The sequence below is a fragment of the Petaurus breviceps genome, unplaced genomic scaffold (assembly GCF_028583685.1).
Source record: "Petaurus breviceps papuanus isolate PSGF00001 unplaced genomic scaffold, PetGlider_PUasm1.0 126, whole genome shotgun sequence".
NCBI classification, from domain to species: domain Eukaryota; kingdom Metazoa; phylum Chordata; class Mammalia; order Diprotodontia; family Petauridae; genus Petaurus; species Petaurus breviceps.
The window spans coordinates 21,796,170-21,812,648 of NW_027185655.1; the positions used below are offsets into that span (position 1 = coordinate 21,796,170).

The following is a 16,479-nucleotide window of genomic DNA, read 5'->3' on the forward strand; positions in this document are numbered from 1 at the left end:
ATCTATCTATCTATCTATCTATCTATCTATCTATCTATCTATCTATCCTCACTCCAACTACCCTCATACTGAGAAAGGTCTCATTAGTTACAAATATCAACTTTCCATGTAGGAATGTAATTTCCCTTTCCTGTTTACCTTTTTATGCTTCTCTTGAGTTTTGTGTTTGAAAGTCAAATTTTCTATTCAACTCTGGTCTTTTCATCAAGATTACTTAAAAGTCCTCTATTTCACTGAATTTCCATTTTCCCCCCTGAAGGATTACACTCAGTTTTGCTCCCCCAAAAGGGAAACAAAAGGAGAAAGGTAGGAAGTCATGTTAGGGGCTGTTATACTCTTCTAATCTGGGCACTTTTGGAGAACCATAGCTTCCATTTCTCCCTCCATCACCAGCTCTCTAAAGGCCTGGATTGGTTGGATGCTCAGAATATCCTTGTAAAAAAATCTCACTTGGACACTAAAGGTGTGTGTGTGTGTGTGTGTGTGTGTGTGTGTGTGTTTCTTTCCCCTTCCCCTTGCAGACTGTGATTTACCATAAAAAATTCACTTTAAAGAGGCATTTGCCATCAAATATAGGACATGAAATGGGTAAGAAAAACTGATAGTCTTTTAATTTTAAAATGCCTAAAGCTCACTGAAAATCATCATCTTTCAAAGTGTTACAATAGGTGGTCCTAATTTAGGGATAGGGAAATCCTTGAATACTGTACCAATAATTAAGAAAAAAAGGAAGTGTGTGTTGTCTGAAGGAGAAGAGGTGCCTGCATACTTTACATACTTCCTCCCCTCCCATGACTCTAATCCAGGTCCCTCTCCCCCGGGCAGGGAAGGGCGAGAACTGAGGAGTCATTGATCTGAGTTGCAGGTTTCTGCATCCGATTTTCTGGTCTAGCCACTTGACTTCTCTGCGCCTCCATTTCCTTATTTGTAAAACTATGATAATTATATTTGCATTAGCCAGGAATATGATGTTTTGTAAACCAGGCACTATATAAATATGAAATGCTCATATTTTTATCATCACTTTCAGGCTAGACTGAGAAGCCTAGTGTAGTGGTAGCAACAGACTAACTCTTCTCCCCACATAAGGGAGGCTAATTTTTCCTTAAAACTATTGAGATACCCCTGGGCTTGACTTCCTCCAAGTTCTATTCAGCAATTTCCTCTGAACTCAGTTTATCTTCAAAGTAGCCAGAAGGGACTGAAAATGATTTCCTTCACATTAGAAAAAAGGACAGATACAGGATGAGATGTGCTCTCCCTTTGCTAGGAATAGATGCCTTTGCATTGCTAGTATCATTATTGACTCATTGCTTTGGGAGAGACCTACTGAAAGAAGGTTCCTCCCAGCTTTAAAAGAGTCATACTGGTGTAAACTGGTTGGTTTTGAATGGCTATTTGGAAGTGATAATGCAGTCGTGTGTGTGTGTGTGTGTGTGTGTGTGTGTGTGTGTGAACAAGCAGTCAGTCTAATAACTGTGTACAGACAGCCAATTAAGGGATGGCACAAGGGAACCCAACAGTGTAGGAATGTGCTCAAACCTAGGGAGATTCCTGGAATTTTAGGATTCTCTAACAACTATGCTAAAGGAACTGTTCTGAGGTTATTTTATTTTAGTTTGATATTTGAGGCACAACTAGAATTGTGCCACATTAACGTGGTTATGATTCTTTAGTGCAAGCCATTTGGGGGAGGCACTTGGGAAGACAATGAAACCCAAAGACATTTCTGGGTTTGAGGATATGCATAAATGTGCCAAATGTATGCCCATTAATTGGTTGAGCACAAGGAGAAGTGCCACACCAGTTAAAAAGTTTTCACTCTCAGTCTTGTCTGGAGCTTCCAGTGAGTGACCCCTGAACACCACAGACATCTGGTATCCTTTCCTGCCCCCTGGTAGAAAAAACTACCACTTGTACATGGCAGACAGAATACAAAGACTGGCCTAAGGGACTCTGGTTTTATGTCTTTCCCCGAACCTAAATGACCGATCCTGGACAGGATATTTGGAGTCTTGGTGGCAGGCCTTGTGAGATCAGAATGGCAGAAGTTCTGGGATCCTCTAAGCCAACTGGCAGCAGGAGGATTACCACTAACAGGAAGGGCAGTTGAGGCCCTGGTATAATTAGCCAGAATCTTTTGGAGTTGTCAAAATTGTCCAGTATGGCAGTTTCTAACATCATCAACTATAGTGGACCAGGCAAAGGCAGGGATGCTATGGGTGGCCAGGCCCAGCACAGGAAGGCAGAGTTAGAGTCCAGAAGTAGAATCATCCACAGGGCTCCTGCCAAACACAGAGGGTCACACAGCACAATGACAGCAATTCCTTGCATACAGAAGAAGAATTTGGGCATGGGCATACAGGGGAAGAATCAGGCCCCAGTAATGAATTCAGGCTTAAGGCAATATTCTGTCTTAGCAGAGAAGAGAAGAGTTAGGCCCCAATAACAGAGAAGTAATGCAGGAATGGCTGCTGTCCTGCACTGGCAGAAAGGGTCAATGTCAGCACCCAAGACAGCACTCAAGACCCTGGCATATGGGGGCAGCAGTTAATGCTGGCAGAGTAGGGAGTGGTACAAGTCCAGTGGCAGTATCCAAAGAACTATGGAAAGGAGCTTATTACAATTGTACAACTCCTCCCCATAGAGGCCTTTGAGCACCAGGGAGTGATGCTGGTGGGAGGTGACAGTCCTTTTCTGCCACAAGAAGGGAGGGTGGATCCTCAGAGACCACTCGTAGGGTAAAGATTTTGTATCCCCCATCCTTTCTCCGCCAGAGAAGGTCCTGGCTGGAAGGCCAGGGAGTAGGTGCTGGTATAGGGCAATACTCTCATACCCCTCCTGAGGGCTGGTGTAGGAAAAGTTATTATGTCTGTTGTGGTCCTGCTGTTCCTGACGCTACTCATGGTCACCCCTTTACAATGATAGAATACACTATACTGCAAAGATTTGGCATCACCCCATTGAGACCCAGGCCTTGTGCCAAGGGGACCAAGGGAGGCGAGGTGCAAACACTGGGATTTCCAGTCCTTGTTCTTCCATATTCAGTGACTCCTCAGAAAGTCAATAAATGTCACAGTTTTTCTTTTCCTCCTTCAGCACTGCCTGTATCTTGAACATTCAAGGTCAGGGTTGACTAGTAACAGTTCTGAAGTCATTTAAGTGGTAGAAGGTGCTCTGGCACTCTGGGGTTAAAGTCAAGGTCCTGTGCTGCACGCTGACTTAGAAAACTACAAGTTAACATCCTCTATGTTGCAGCCTATTTTTAAATATTTTGCAGAACATTTCCCATTTATACTTTAATCTGGTTTGGTGGTGATAGTTTTGTCCAGCTGGACACCTTTGCCCTAGGAGACTTTAAGGACTAAGTCATAGCATGTAAGCAATATCCTGTTCCCACACAAGTGAGGCTAAATGTTCCTTAAAAGGGAATGAAACCCTCTGGGGAAACCTGATTGGCCCAGCCTGCTGCTGTCCCTTCCTGATCTCCTTAATCCATGTGAGGTGTGGCTAGCAGATCACAAATGACAACCTTAGAGTATCCTCAGGGCCTGTCCAGTTGGCTATCCCATAGTTAGGGATAAGTGAATCTTTTGTTAACTGCTGAAAGACCCATAAGCTTCTCTTTTTGTTCCAATAAACTGCCAGTCTAGAACACCTGGACTGAATTGAGGAGTGTTAGATTCTTGCATTCCAAATGAAGGCTGATATATCAACTCAGGCAACACCTTAAGGGATCTCAGGAGACGATTTTCATTAGCACAGCAGCTACCATTAGGGCCCCAGATAAAAACTGCAAAGTAGTCAAAGTTTATTTTTAGTATGTTCCTACTTCCTTTTCCCTGCCCTGAAGTACCCATCATCCTCATACTGCTTTCTGGCTAGTCATCCAACCTACCCTGTCAGACCCCTAAATTATCCTTTGTAGCCTAATCAAAACTTATTTTACTTGGTTTTAATTGATTTAATTTTACCTACCTGGCCATCTATTCATTTACTTAATGTCTTATTGACTGCCTATGTTTAAAGTATTGTGTTTGAGGGATTAAAAAAAATCAGGAACCAAGAATAAGAAACACAGAAAGTATGTATGCGATTAGTCAAAGAATATAAACAGTTTTCAGATGAAGAAATCAAAGCTATCTGTAGTCATATGAAGTAATGCTCTTATAATCACTATTGATTAGGAGAATGCAAATTAAAATAGCTCCGAGCTCACACTTATCAGATGGGCTAATATGACAAAAAAAGAAAATGACAAATGTTGGAGAGGGTGTAGAAAAACTGGGACACCAATGCATTGTTGGAGTTGTGAACTGATCCAACCATTCTGTAGAACAATATCGAACTATGCCCAATGGACTATAAAACTATGCATACCCTTTGGTCCAGCAATACCACTACTAGGTCTACATCCCAAAGAAATCAAAGGAAAAGGAAAATGACATATATGTACAAAAATATTTATAGCAGCTCTTTTTGTGGTGGCTAAGGAATTGGAAATTGAGGTAATGCCCATCAATTGGGGAATGGTTGAACAAGTTGCAGTATATGATTGTGATGGAATACTAATATGCTATGAGCCAAATGGTTTCAGAAAAACCTGGAAAGACTTATATGAACTCATGCAAAATGAAATGAGCAGAACCAGGAGAACATTGCACACAGAAATAGCAATATTATATGATGATCAACTGTGAAAGACTTAGTTATTCTCAGCAATACAATGATCCAAGACATTTCTGAAGGGCTTATGATGAAAAAAGCTATTCACCTCCAAGGAAAGAACTTGATGGAGCCTGAATGCAGATGGAAGCATAATTTTTTCACTTTATTTTTTGGCCTTTTTTTTTTTGGCAACATGGCTAATATGGAAATATACATTGTATGATTTCAAATGTCTTACTGATATCATATTTCTTGCTTTCTTAATGGGTGGAGAAGTGGTTTGAGAGGAGAGAATTCAGAACACAAAATTTAAAAAAAGACTATAAATAAATAAATAATGAATTTTAAATAAAATTAACTAAAAAAGAAAAAGTGGACTAACCAACAGGCTTAATCTATTGGAAGATAATATAATATATAGAACTCTGCACTTGGGAATCTGAAAACTTAGTCTACCACTTATTGTCGGTGTGATCTCAAGCAAATTATACAACCTCTCATTCACAGTTTCTTTATCTGTAAAATAAGAATAACTTTTTCAAGGGGGAATGTTGTGAGGATCAACTGAGACACGTGAAAGTTCTTCATTACCATAAAGTCCTATTCAAATGTAGAGACAAATGTTTGTTGTGCTAAATCATCACTACAACTATTATTAATGATCACCATTATAACAGTACTTGAAAGATGCTTGATTATATAGTGGGAATACTACCCTTCAAGAACTTAGGGTCATCACTAAGAGATATTGGACAAAGAGATCACTACCACCACCACTCTCCAGGTTATGGGTAAATGGGAGTGGTATTTGCATTTAAAGAAAATTTTTAGAACTAACTGATTCTTAATGCCATTCACTCTCCCTACCATGTGTCAGGGAATAAAATACACAGAAGTCCCACTCCCAGACCATTGCTTGGGCAATGCTGCATCAGTCAGTGTGTACTTGAATAAGAAGTCATTTTTTTTTTCCAGAAGGATGTAGGTTGTCCCAGAATGCATTGTAAATACTTTGTAAATACATTGTAAATAAATAATACTAGTGTAAATACACAAGTCACAAATCTCTGATTGTGTGGGGCCTTTTCTATTATTTGACTATTTTCTGGGCAAAGTCAGACTCAGAATAATATAAGTAGTCAAATACTACAAGTGAGTTAATGAAACTACTTGCCATCTCTAATAGAATTTTTAAGTGCTGCATTCTTTTAAGTAAGTGAGGAAGACAAAAACACTTGGTTCCAAATTTTAGTTATAGTCACAACAGAGAAATACTCCCTCTTATATAGTGGATAAGGATGTGCTCATATAAGAAGTAAAAAATATCATTAAGGGTCTCTTATTTAGAGATATGTGGGGAAAAATCTGTGTTTAACAAAAAGATAATCAAATCACAATATAGTGAGAATTTTCTGTAATTTCCCCAGATGCTGGATTCAAACTTTGGTATTCCAGCTCCATTCCTTCATTCTTCATATCCAGTTAATTGCTCTGCACTCTCACTGCTGCAACATTGGGTTAGGCTCTTGTTATCTCAAACCTGGACCATTAAAACAGTTTCTAATAAGCCTCTTGGCCTGCCATCTCTTTCTGATTCCTCCTGGTAGAGCTGACTTTTCCCATCTCAAAATTTCAATATCACTGTTCTAATCTCCCCAATGCACTTATCATCAGTTGTTTCTGTATATACATTTCCTTTATTCGGCCAGCCTAGATGGTGGGCTCCATGAGAGAGAGGTCTCTCTTGTTTCACGTTTGTAACCCCAGCACCTAACATGCTGCATTTCATCTATAAGGTGACTGTCCTGAATTTGAAGCTATTTTCCACATAGTGGACAAGTTCTGTGATGTATCTGCTATGTTGGCTTAGTTTAGAAATGAATAATTTATACAAATTTCATAATCCTATAATAATTACTCAATGAATCAATTGATTTGACCGATCTCAAGGCTATCAATGAAATGAGACCAATTTAATTAATGATCAGTCCAGATCATCCACTGGATGTACTCGTTACTAGAAATAGTTAACTCTTCTCCTCCTCTCCCAGGAAGCATCATATGTTTCAGATGTAAAATCTTTAAAGTCTCTTTTAAATGAAGCTCTGTAAAAAATGTCTTGTCTGTGTGTCAGATAATTTTTCGTTGGGAATCCAGCTGCCACATGTATGACCCTGCATCATCGATAACAGGTTTGGACTGGCCATGAAGGATAAAAAGGTGCTCACGGGGAAGAGGCAGCTTCTGGAAGACAGGGGGCCTTTCTATGAAGGGGGAGGGTATTTCCAGTCAAATCCCCTTGGACCTAAATGTCTTTTTGCATTGGCCACACTTACTTTAATGCTACTACTAGCTCTTTTCCCTAGATTCTCAAACAAGAAAAGCAGGAGTGTTTGCTTGGATAAAGTGAGGTATGAAGGGGGATGGGATGCACCTGCCGTTAGCCTGGGGTGGGGTGGAAAAAGAGGCATCTCCACGTTCCAGGAGCAGCTTTCGAACTTGGAGTTTCTGAGTCATCCGTGGTGAAAAGAAAGCTCAATGTGCAGCTGTGGAGACATAAGCTCTTAGGCATCATTGCTTCTCCGAGGGATTATTGTTATTTCCCTTCTTACAGTTTAATTTTTTTTAAGGTGAAGTGAGAACTTAGCTTATTCTGTTCTGTCCTATAATTTTGAGGAAAAAGAAAAGACATCCTGCAGAATAATAGAGACATGGTTTCTGCTTTGTGAGTTGGTGACAGAGGCAGAGGGAGGCGGCAGAACAGAGAGAGGCTGGAACACGGCAGCCTTGTTTTTGTTACAAAGATTCGGTGTGGGAACTTAACTTCATTTCTACTTAACTCTAATTGATTACACTGGATACAAAGTCCCCCTTCCCACCCTAACACTGAAGAGTGAAAGCTCAGCTTCACTGAAATGATCGGAGTTGGAAAAGGGCATGGGGTTGGACCAGGGATGGCTGGTGGAAATGGCAGTGGAAGAAAGGGCCATAGGTAAGTGCACTCATGTGTTAAGCAACAGAAGAATGATTTAAACTTTTATGATGTGTCACAATAAACAATGTCTAGCTCTGGCACTCTGAGACAAATGAAAGGTTTTTTTTTTCCTCTCTTAAAGGAATCCCGTTTTTTTAAAGGTTATTGTCTATTTGAGTATGCAGATTTTTTTTTCTATTTAACAACTGTATGCAAAAGACAAATGTCTGAAATATCTAGCTAAGATTATAGCAATCATTTGCCTTTGGCTGCTCCCCATAATTAGCTAGCTGTTGTTACAACAGTAGACAGAAGTAGAGTTTTGAGTTGCTTATTTAAAAAAAAAAGTTCCCTAAAGGAATGCAGTGGCATCAGTGGGGCCTATCTGTAAGACAGAGGAAGACTGAGTTTCTACCTTGGGTCTATAAAGATCCTCAAACTCTCCAATTCCATTCCATTCATTTCAAATCAATAAGCATTTATTTAAAGTCTCCTATGTACAAGGCATTGTGCTAAGTCCTGCAGAGAGGACAACAAAAAGGAAACAGTTGCGGCCCTCAGAAAGCTGACATTCTGTGTATGTGTGTGTATGGGAGGGATACACTACAGCACACACACACACACACACACACACACACACACACACACGTTAGAAAAGAAGGGGGGAAACACTGAACAGGGAGGGGGATTCAGGAATGCTGAAGGAAGCTAGGGATTCTAAGAAGTGGAGGGGATGCCAGGAAGGAGAATCAGCCTGTGCAAATGTATTCAGGTGGGAGATGAGCGGAGCCCCAGCAGGCCAGGGTGTACAGCTAGAACCCAGCTCTCTAGTGGTTCAGGACAACTTCTCAATTCTCTAAATCTGAAATAAGGCACTAAGAGCTGGCAGAGGAGACAACACCAATATCCAGTTCCTAACTTCTATGGCTCTGACCTAGAGTTGGCTATGCTGAAGGTCAAGTTAAGTCACACATTTTAAGGACAGGGTAAGGAAGGTCAGAGTGTATTCTACAAGAAGTTTTATCACAAACTTTTAGTTTCAAGCTGCTACTTTCCCTCAGCTCATGTCTTTCTCCTTTATTGTGAATAAAGCACTTCTTTCCTCTGACGTTTTAACGTCTCACATTCCTAGCTGTTGTCTGTCCTTCTCAAAGAGGACTGTGACATCAGGAAGGTGATACTCTGATTTACAAATGAATTGGATTGAAGTGAGGGAGAGCTGTGCAAGGTCACCAGCCTCACTTTCTCCTCTGGAATCATTTGGGTTCTGTGGTGAGAAAAAGGTCAGGAGGACTGGAGATGACCCCTGATGTTACATTCTTAGCTGACAATTCAGAGAGAGGCTTCTCAGTTACATCTTCCTTTAATCCTCTGGGAATGCAATTGTTGATTACAAGCTCAACTTTATGTAGGAATGTTAAGGTACAGTAGAAATCATTTAAAATATGTCATTTAGAATGTAAAATCTACCTCATAATGAATATACTTAAGTTCAAAGGGCAAGACAGTCCAAGGAATATTTGCATACAGTTACATTTGTTTAATCGAATACATACATCTCCAATTCACCAAAACATTACTAAATGAAAGACATGCTTTGACTTGTGACTAAGGACTTACCGAGTTCTGCTAAATTGCCAAATGCAACAAGGCACATCTCTGTAAGAGCTGAATTTTGGCAGTGGATGCCTAATAATTTCACTAATGTAGGAATAACGCCCATATTGATAAGCTGAGCTTGCAGGGAATCTATAAAAAAAAAAATACAACAAAAATCAGGGCAAGTTATTAAACAAAAAGTTAATAAAGCTGAAAACTGACCAAATATTACAAATGAACAATCTGTAAGATATGCAGAAGTACAATCTCCTATTTTTCCTATTAAGAACTCAATGCTATTTAATTTGAAATAATTAACTGAAGCTCATATAGATAGAGATGAAGATAACCATCTGTATCTATATGGTTTTATCTTCAGAGTATGAAGGCCACTGGCGCAAAAGTATTAAGCCCTGACTGTTGCCAATAACAAATGGAAATCTAAAATCAAGGAGGTTTTATATAATAGACCCAATCACCACACTAGCTTTTCATCAAGCTCTTTTAAGAAGCATGGTGTATAATGTTGCCATTTGGTATGTAAATGAAATTGCAGGAAATCACGAAGAATATGAAAAGCTTAGAGGAAAAAAAGCAAGTTTAATAAAGGCCAGGAAAAAAAAAGAAATAAAGAAAAAGAGAAAAGCTCTCAGAATCCTCCAAGGCAGTATTTTATAATGAGTAATGAAAAAGGTATAATAAAAAGGAGCGAGTTGTTTGTTCTGGGTGTCTGCAAGTAGAACTTTCAGGGTTGTTAGGAAGAAGCGTAATTTCAAAAAAGAAAACAAGTGGATTATTTACAAGTGTTTTCCTATTGTCCATTTTATCTCCTTAAAATGACACATCTAAACAATAAAGAGAAAAAACACTGGTTTTATAAGTGAGAAGAGTTAAGAGTCAACAGGGACTTGGCATATTTATCAGGAATCATCTTTTCCTATGCAACTAACTGGTTTAACATCCTAACATATGGCTCACATTTCCTCAATAGTTCTTCAGTGGACAATGAAAATAATACACCTAGAGTTAAGTAAAAGGAAAAAAAAACACAACAAAAAACCCCAACACCTTCTTCCCTGGGAAAAATGTTAAATGGAAGGAGGATAACATGTTCAAGTTTACACAATATGCTTTCCTTCATTACTGGCTACAATATTCTTTTTCAAGTAATTTTTTTAAAATAGCATGCCAAATTACTTTCTCCAGGCTCTCTTAAATTACTTCTTGGTTAACCGAAGATAAAAATCTATGTTTTTTCAGCAATATAATTTGTTTTCACAGCATGCATGCCTCAGACAGCATCATGGTTGATCTGCATTTGTGAATAAGGGGTGAGCTGGGAAGCACGGATGGGCAACTTGGAAGAGGAATTAGTCACTGAGAAGCAGCATGGTGTGGAGGAAAGAGTACTAGATTTGGAGTCAGAGGACATGGGTTCCAATCCAAGCTTTGTGGATGAATATGCATGTGACCTCAGGTAAGTCCACTTCATCTTTCTAGGTTTCGGTTTGCTCATGAGGGCATTAGTCCCATGCATGCCTAAATATATGATCCCAGGATCTTTCTGGTGACATCTGGAGTAATGGGCTATTTTTTTTTCTTTTTCTGACTTTTAGCACAGGTTAGAGAGAGAAGAACAGCCTACTCTTTCTGAAAACAGCCCAGCAGACAACTTTATCATGGGGCTTTATTTACCCTATTGGATTTCTGTGAAAAATTTTAACCTTATTAAGAGGTGAGTGTGAAGGAAGGGGGATACTTCATTAAGAAGGGGACCTTTATATAAAAGATCTTAGATCTGAAAGAAGAGGAAGATTATAGATTAGCATTCACTCTAGGCTTAAATTCTAAGATAGGATTAGAAATAAGAATTATAAATCTGATCACCTCTAAAAAGGGGTCCCAGCAAAAGAATATAACATTAGTAGAAGTAAATTATTTAAGAGGTATTAGGGGGAAATGAAAAGACTGATATCCTTAATGTTAGGCATGGTTTTCCTTAACATAAAAATTGGGAAGTAGTGCATGGATAGTGAGCTAGCTTTGAAGACAAGAAGATCTCTGTTCAGTCTTGCCCCTGGCACTGGCTATCTGACCATGGCCAAGTCACTGCACTTTCAGACAATAAGTCTGAGAACGACTGCAGATCTGCCTTGGTAGAAGGCTATTCCAACTCAACCACAGTTTAAAAAAATACTAGAAAAATGAACACAAAATCGGTAAAGGATTTAATTCAGCTACATAGACAGAACAGTTGGATTGGATTCAGCATTTACTGAAATCATGCACTCTGTTGCTTTGCACAATGGGAAAAAATTCAGTTACTTACCAGTCACTAGAGTTTTTTCCTATTGGGTCACCTCTGCAGACCCTTGATCTTTAGTAATATATTTGTGAGATTTGTTTTAGATTTTTTTGGGGGAAGCACCACCTCAAACATTGCAGAGCTGTTGAATCATTAAATTTCAAGTATGTAAGCGTGAGCACTAGCGCATGCATTGAGTGTCAAACTCCACTCTGTGTGTGTGTGTGTGTGTGTTGTGCGTATGTGTGTGTAAGAGCATAGCATACCCCCTCAGTTCTGTTGGCACCAACTCTAAAAATTCAATGCTCCAGGAAAATCAAGGAGAACAAGTTCTTTGGGGGAGATAGTCCAGAAAGAGAATACCATGGATCAATGGTTCAGTGTTCACCTTACCTTAGTAATTATTGCCAACACAGAATCCTTGCTCTATTAACATTAGCTTTTGCTCCCTGGGAAAAACAAGGGCTAATGAATTAGGAAAAACAAAAACACTGCATAGGGGTTCAAGCAAAAATGCTCGTGGTTGTGGCAGTGGAAAAAATGAACACAGCCACCTGACAAATGGTATAAATGACTGCACTCCATAGAAAACAATTAGCTTCTAGAAAATAATGTGCTTTGAAGCCTCCTAGGAACCAGATTAGTTATATAGTCACATACAACAAACATACTACACACAAATAAAAAGAAAAACAGGCAGTCATCCAATTGGACAGACTCATTTCAGACCAGCTTTCTTCTTTCATTTTTGTCCACCTAAAACAACCCAATTCTTTACCACTTCAGTTCAGGACAAAGAAGATGGCTTCATCCTCAAATAATGAAGGCCCCGGGGGGAGAGGGGGGTCAAAAGAATGTGATTTTTCTACCAAACAGGTTAATACTAGGCATCCTAAAAGATTGCCTAATTCTTTTGGAGGACTTAAGCACATCATAGGAAAGAAATTCTGAAGTTCCCTGAACTTTCTAGCAGATGTGGCAGTGACCAATAAAATGAGGTCAAAACAAACTGGGGCCATAGGTGTTGGTGCTCAACACGTTCAGAGGAGATGGCAATGTTGTATACATTACTCTAACATCCTTTACCTGGAAATCTCAATTTGCCTCTGAGTCAGGACTCTATTCATATCTTAGAAAAGTTTCTACTCTAAGGTCTTTATCCTGAATTACAATTTAGTGCAATTGTCAGTAAGCAGTTTATCAGAATGATTGCTGTGCACATCCATATGCAAGAAAGACATTTATTCTTATAATTTGATAAAAAAGAAATCAATCTTAAATATTTTCTCCTGATGACCAAAGAAAAGACATTAATGGAAGTCAAATGGGTAATAGCTGTCACCCATGGCACTGTAATTTATTTTGTAAGGATAACCTCTCAACAAAAAACGCAACCTATTTTATATCTGATGAGAAGGTTCTCTTCTCTCTCTTTCCTTACTAACAATAAAGGAGAAATTTTTTAGAATCAGAAACAGTTCATATTGTCCTTAGCACAACTGAATGAGCCAATAAAGTCACAGCAACACTGAGGCTCCTGGGCCAGTGAGGGCTGGCCAGAGAACTCGAGGTGGATGTATTCTGGAGCTCAACAAACACAATACAGTACTTCACAAAATGCGACCCAGGCCCATACATAGCAAACACTTATCATGTATGTGAAAGACAGTCTCTAGACAGACAGCACAATGTCATTTAAGTCTTAAGACTTGTTCTTCTCCTGACACACACCACAGACAAATACTGACAAAAATACAGTATTACAGAATTATGTGATGTCAAGATGGCGCAGGCCCTACATGATCTATGGGGAGGAAGAAGGGGGAAGGTACTGAGGGGGTGCAATACAGATGCATATACAGGGAGATAGGAGGCAATCAACACATGCGCTGGTGTGAACACTTACCTACCTACATTTGAATTTCAATGGTTCCATGTTCTTCAGCTGACACTCATGGAAACTCCAAAGAATGGGGATCTGGAGAGAAGATCCCAAATTGAAGAACCCTTTTTTTTTTTTTTAAAGTAAGTTCTAAGTTTAACACACTAATTTAGACTAGGCCATAGTTCCAGGTAAAGATTTAGAGGTATTTCATAGCACACTTGATATCATGCTGGTCAGCTACAAAAAAAGAACACATGGTTTGGAAATGCCAAAATATATGTTTATCTCACCCACCAAAGTAAAGGTTATTAATAAGCAATGATATATTTAAATTATTAATATGGTATCAACTAGGATCTACTAGTTAGATCTAGATAAAACTGCCTCAACTAATTTTTAATACATTTTTCTATTCATATCTGATATTAAAAATTCTTGGCTACTTTTTATTGAGTATCAAGATAAAAAGACATAGGATATTAACTCTAGGATATATTTAATTATATTTATGAAAGAAAATTAACATAACATTCACCTGTGATGCAAGCACAGAAGTGAAAACCAGAAAAGATAAGTCGTAGTGAGGGGGCATCTTAATAAGAACTGCTAAGGTGAATACTTGGTCATAATAAGGCCTGAAGAACATATCTCCTGATAGATGGCATACTTTAAGTCTCCCAAAAGACACGTAAAAAAGCAATTATTAATCAACTCAAAGAAATCTAATCACATAGAGTTTGAAAGTTTAAGATTCAGCTCATACATTAACTAAAATAAGAAAAAGGGAAGAAAAACTTTGAGAAACTCAAGATGAAACAGAGATTAACAATGAAATGGACAGTGACTATAAACAGTTAAGTAGGGACCTGGGCTCCCTTCTCATTAGCTGTTATCTTTAACTGGCATTATTCACCCAAGCATAGAATTCTGTATAGAAAGCTCATTTATACAGACTTTGAAAATCAATTTAAAATAAACTATCCTGAAGTTCTTTTCATAAACCATACACATACATACTGCATGTGTTTTGTATGCTAAATTTTGCCACAGGTTTACACTAGGTAGTACATATTTCATTTCAATGGCACACAGAAAAACATTCCACTATGAATAAGCTTTAATACTGTTAAGCACTGAAAAGACCTATCTATCTATGAAGTGAAAAAATTATATTGGACCATGGGCACACTTGAAGCCCACAAGTAATTACTATTCTCTAACTTAACAGTTCATAGAAAAACAAAACTCAACTCTGTAGATATGGAAAACACTGTATAAAATAACTAAATTTATCTTATCCCTTTAACAGGATAGAAATAAATGGGCAGTATTGGAGGGAGGGAGAGAGAAAGGTGCAGATGGGGAGGGAAGTCATGAGAAGAAGGGAGGCAGGGAAGGAAGGAAGGAAGGAGGGAGAGGGAGAAGGAGAGGAAGAGAGGGAGGGAGAGAGACAGAGAGAAGGATATCTATATGTGAGATTAACATATTCTAAGGTGTATGCCATGTAAAATTAGAACTTTTAAAAATTAATTTGAGGGAATTATTTACATAAAAATGATCCTTTGCTTTATAAATGCATTCATACTACAGGGTCTGCTTAATGTTACTAGTCTCTCTGTTTTAAATAATTCAATTTATAAATTTTGAACTTCACAAACTTCTTAAGAATATACTAACTCTAAGCAGGAGATATCTGCATAACAAATAATTAAGAAAGTCCAAATTCTAGCCACTGTCCTACTCACTTTAAACAATATTCAACATTAAAAAATTTCAGTAAACAACCCGGGCAGGCCCTTAAAGTTCAATGTGTATTTGATATGCAGTAGGCAAATGTAGTTAGAAATATTCACAAAGGTTCACTTGATCAAGATTGTTTTTCTGTTCCCAACTTCTCTATGAAATGGCTTTCTAAAATAGCCCAGGCATCAAATTTTCCATCGGTACTATCATCACCATCACCATCCATACAGCCACACCTACAACTAAAGTAGTCTCATCTGTCTGACGTATTAGATGGAGCAGAAAACAACAGAACATACGTTCTTTCTATAGTAAAGTGTCTGTTTTCAAAAGCATTTGTGGCAAGTCTCTATGTAGGCTACCTTTTTGATTTAACAAATATTGTTTTAATTATTAACCATAATGTTTCTGTTTCATTCAGATGAGAAAAATCCAGATATTTACCAACAAGATGATACTTAGTAAACAGAACACTCTTCCTCTTTAAAAAAACAAATCCACGTTGCATTTACCATCCCCCAAACAAAAGGCTTTTAAGTTCTAATAGACAGACAACAATGAGAACACAACTTAGTATATTTAATGGCAATAAGCTATGTTTGAAAAGAGGAGTATAACCAGAAAGTACTTCTACCAATGAAGAAAAAAGATGAGGAGGGACTTAAAAAATAAAACATACTAGAGAAGGTATATTGCTTAGCATGAAGGACATTTGTGATGTGGAGGTATAGGAGACAAACAAAAAAATCAATCAACAAATGATTTGGAATGCCAACTCTGTGTAAGACAGCATCATATTTAAAAATGGAAAGGATCAAATATAAAACTGGATTATAGGCTCGCAATTCAGAAATAGTGGAGATCATAGAGCATCAACTCTTCAACCCCTTTCTATTACAAATGATGATACTTGGGAGTAGGGGACTTTAGTGACTGGTCTAGGGCCACACAAAGCACACTAGCCCTTCTGATATCCCAGTGATGACTGCATTTTTCAGTAGTTGTAACATTTTGGGAACAAATACACAAAGTCATAGAATGATAGAGGTGAAAGTGACCACAAAGGAGGTTTTAACATTGCTTCATTGGGGAGTCAAAGTAAGTCTCTTAATGAATAAACTTAATGAAGCCTGTAAAGTACAAAGAAAGACATCTCAAGCAGAATAACAATCACTAGAGATACTCTCTTTACATGTTGTAAGAAAAATAGAATTACATTCCTCAATAGAATGTATGCTCCTTGAGGACTTGGCTCTCTCTCTCTCTCTCTCTCTCTCTCTCTCTCTCTCTCTCTCTCTCTCTCTC

The 16,479-nt window shown here is 38.3% G+C and overlaps 1 protein-coding gene across 6 annotated transcripts in view; it reads right to left on the reverse strand.

The window, feature by feature from the left end:
• Nucleotides 1–16,479, reverse strand: part of RAP1GDS1 (Rap1 GTPase-GDP dissociation stimulator 1) — a 221,049-nt gene that overhangs the window by 46,763 nt on the left and 157,807 nt on the right. For all 6 annotated transcript variants that reach the window (XM_069094364.1, XM_069094356.1, XM_069094347.1 and 3 more), the window contains one exon: nucleotides 9,263–9,391. In XM_069094364.1, the coding sequence (XP_068950465.1) occupies nucleotides 9,263–9,391 (129 nt within the window). The remainder of the gene's footprint in view (nucleotides 1–9,262; nucleotides 9,392–16,479) is intronic.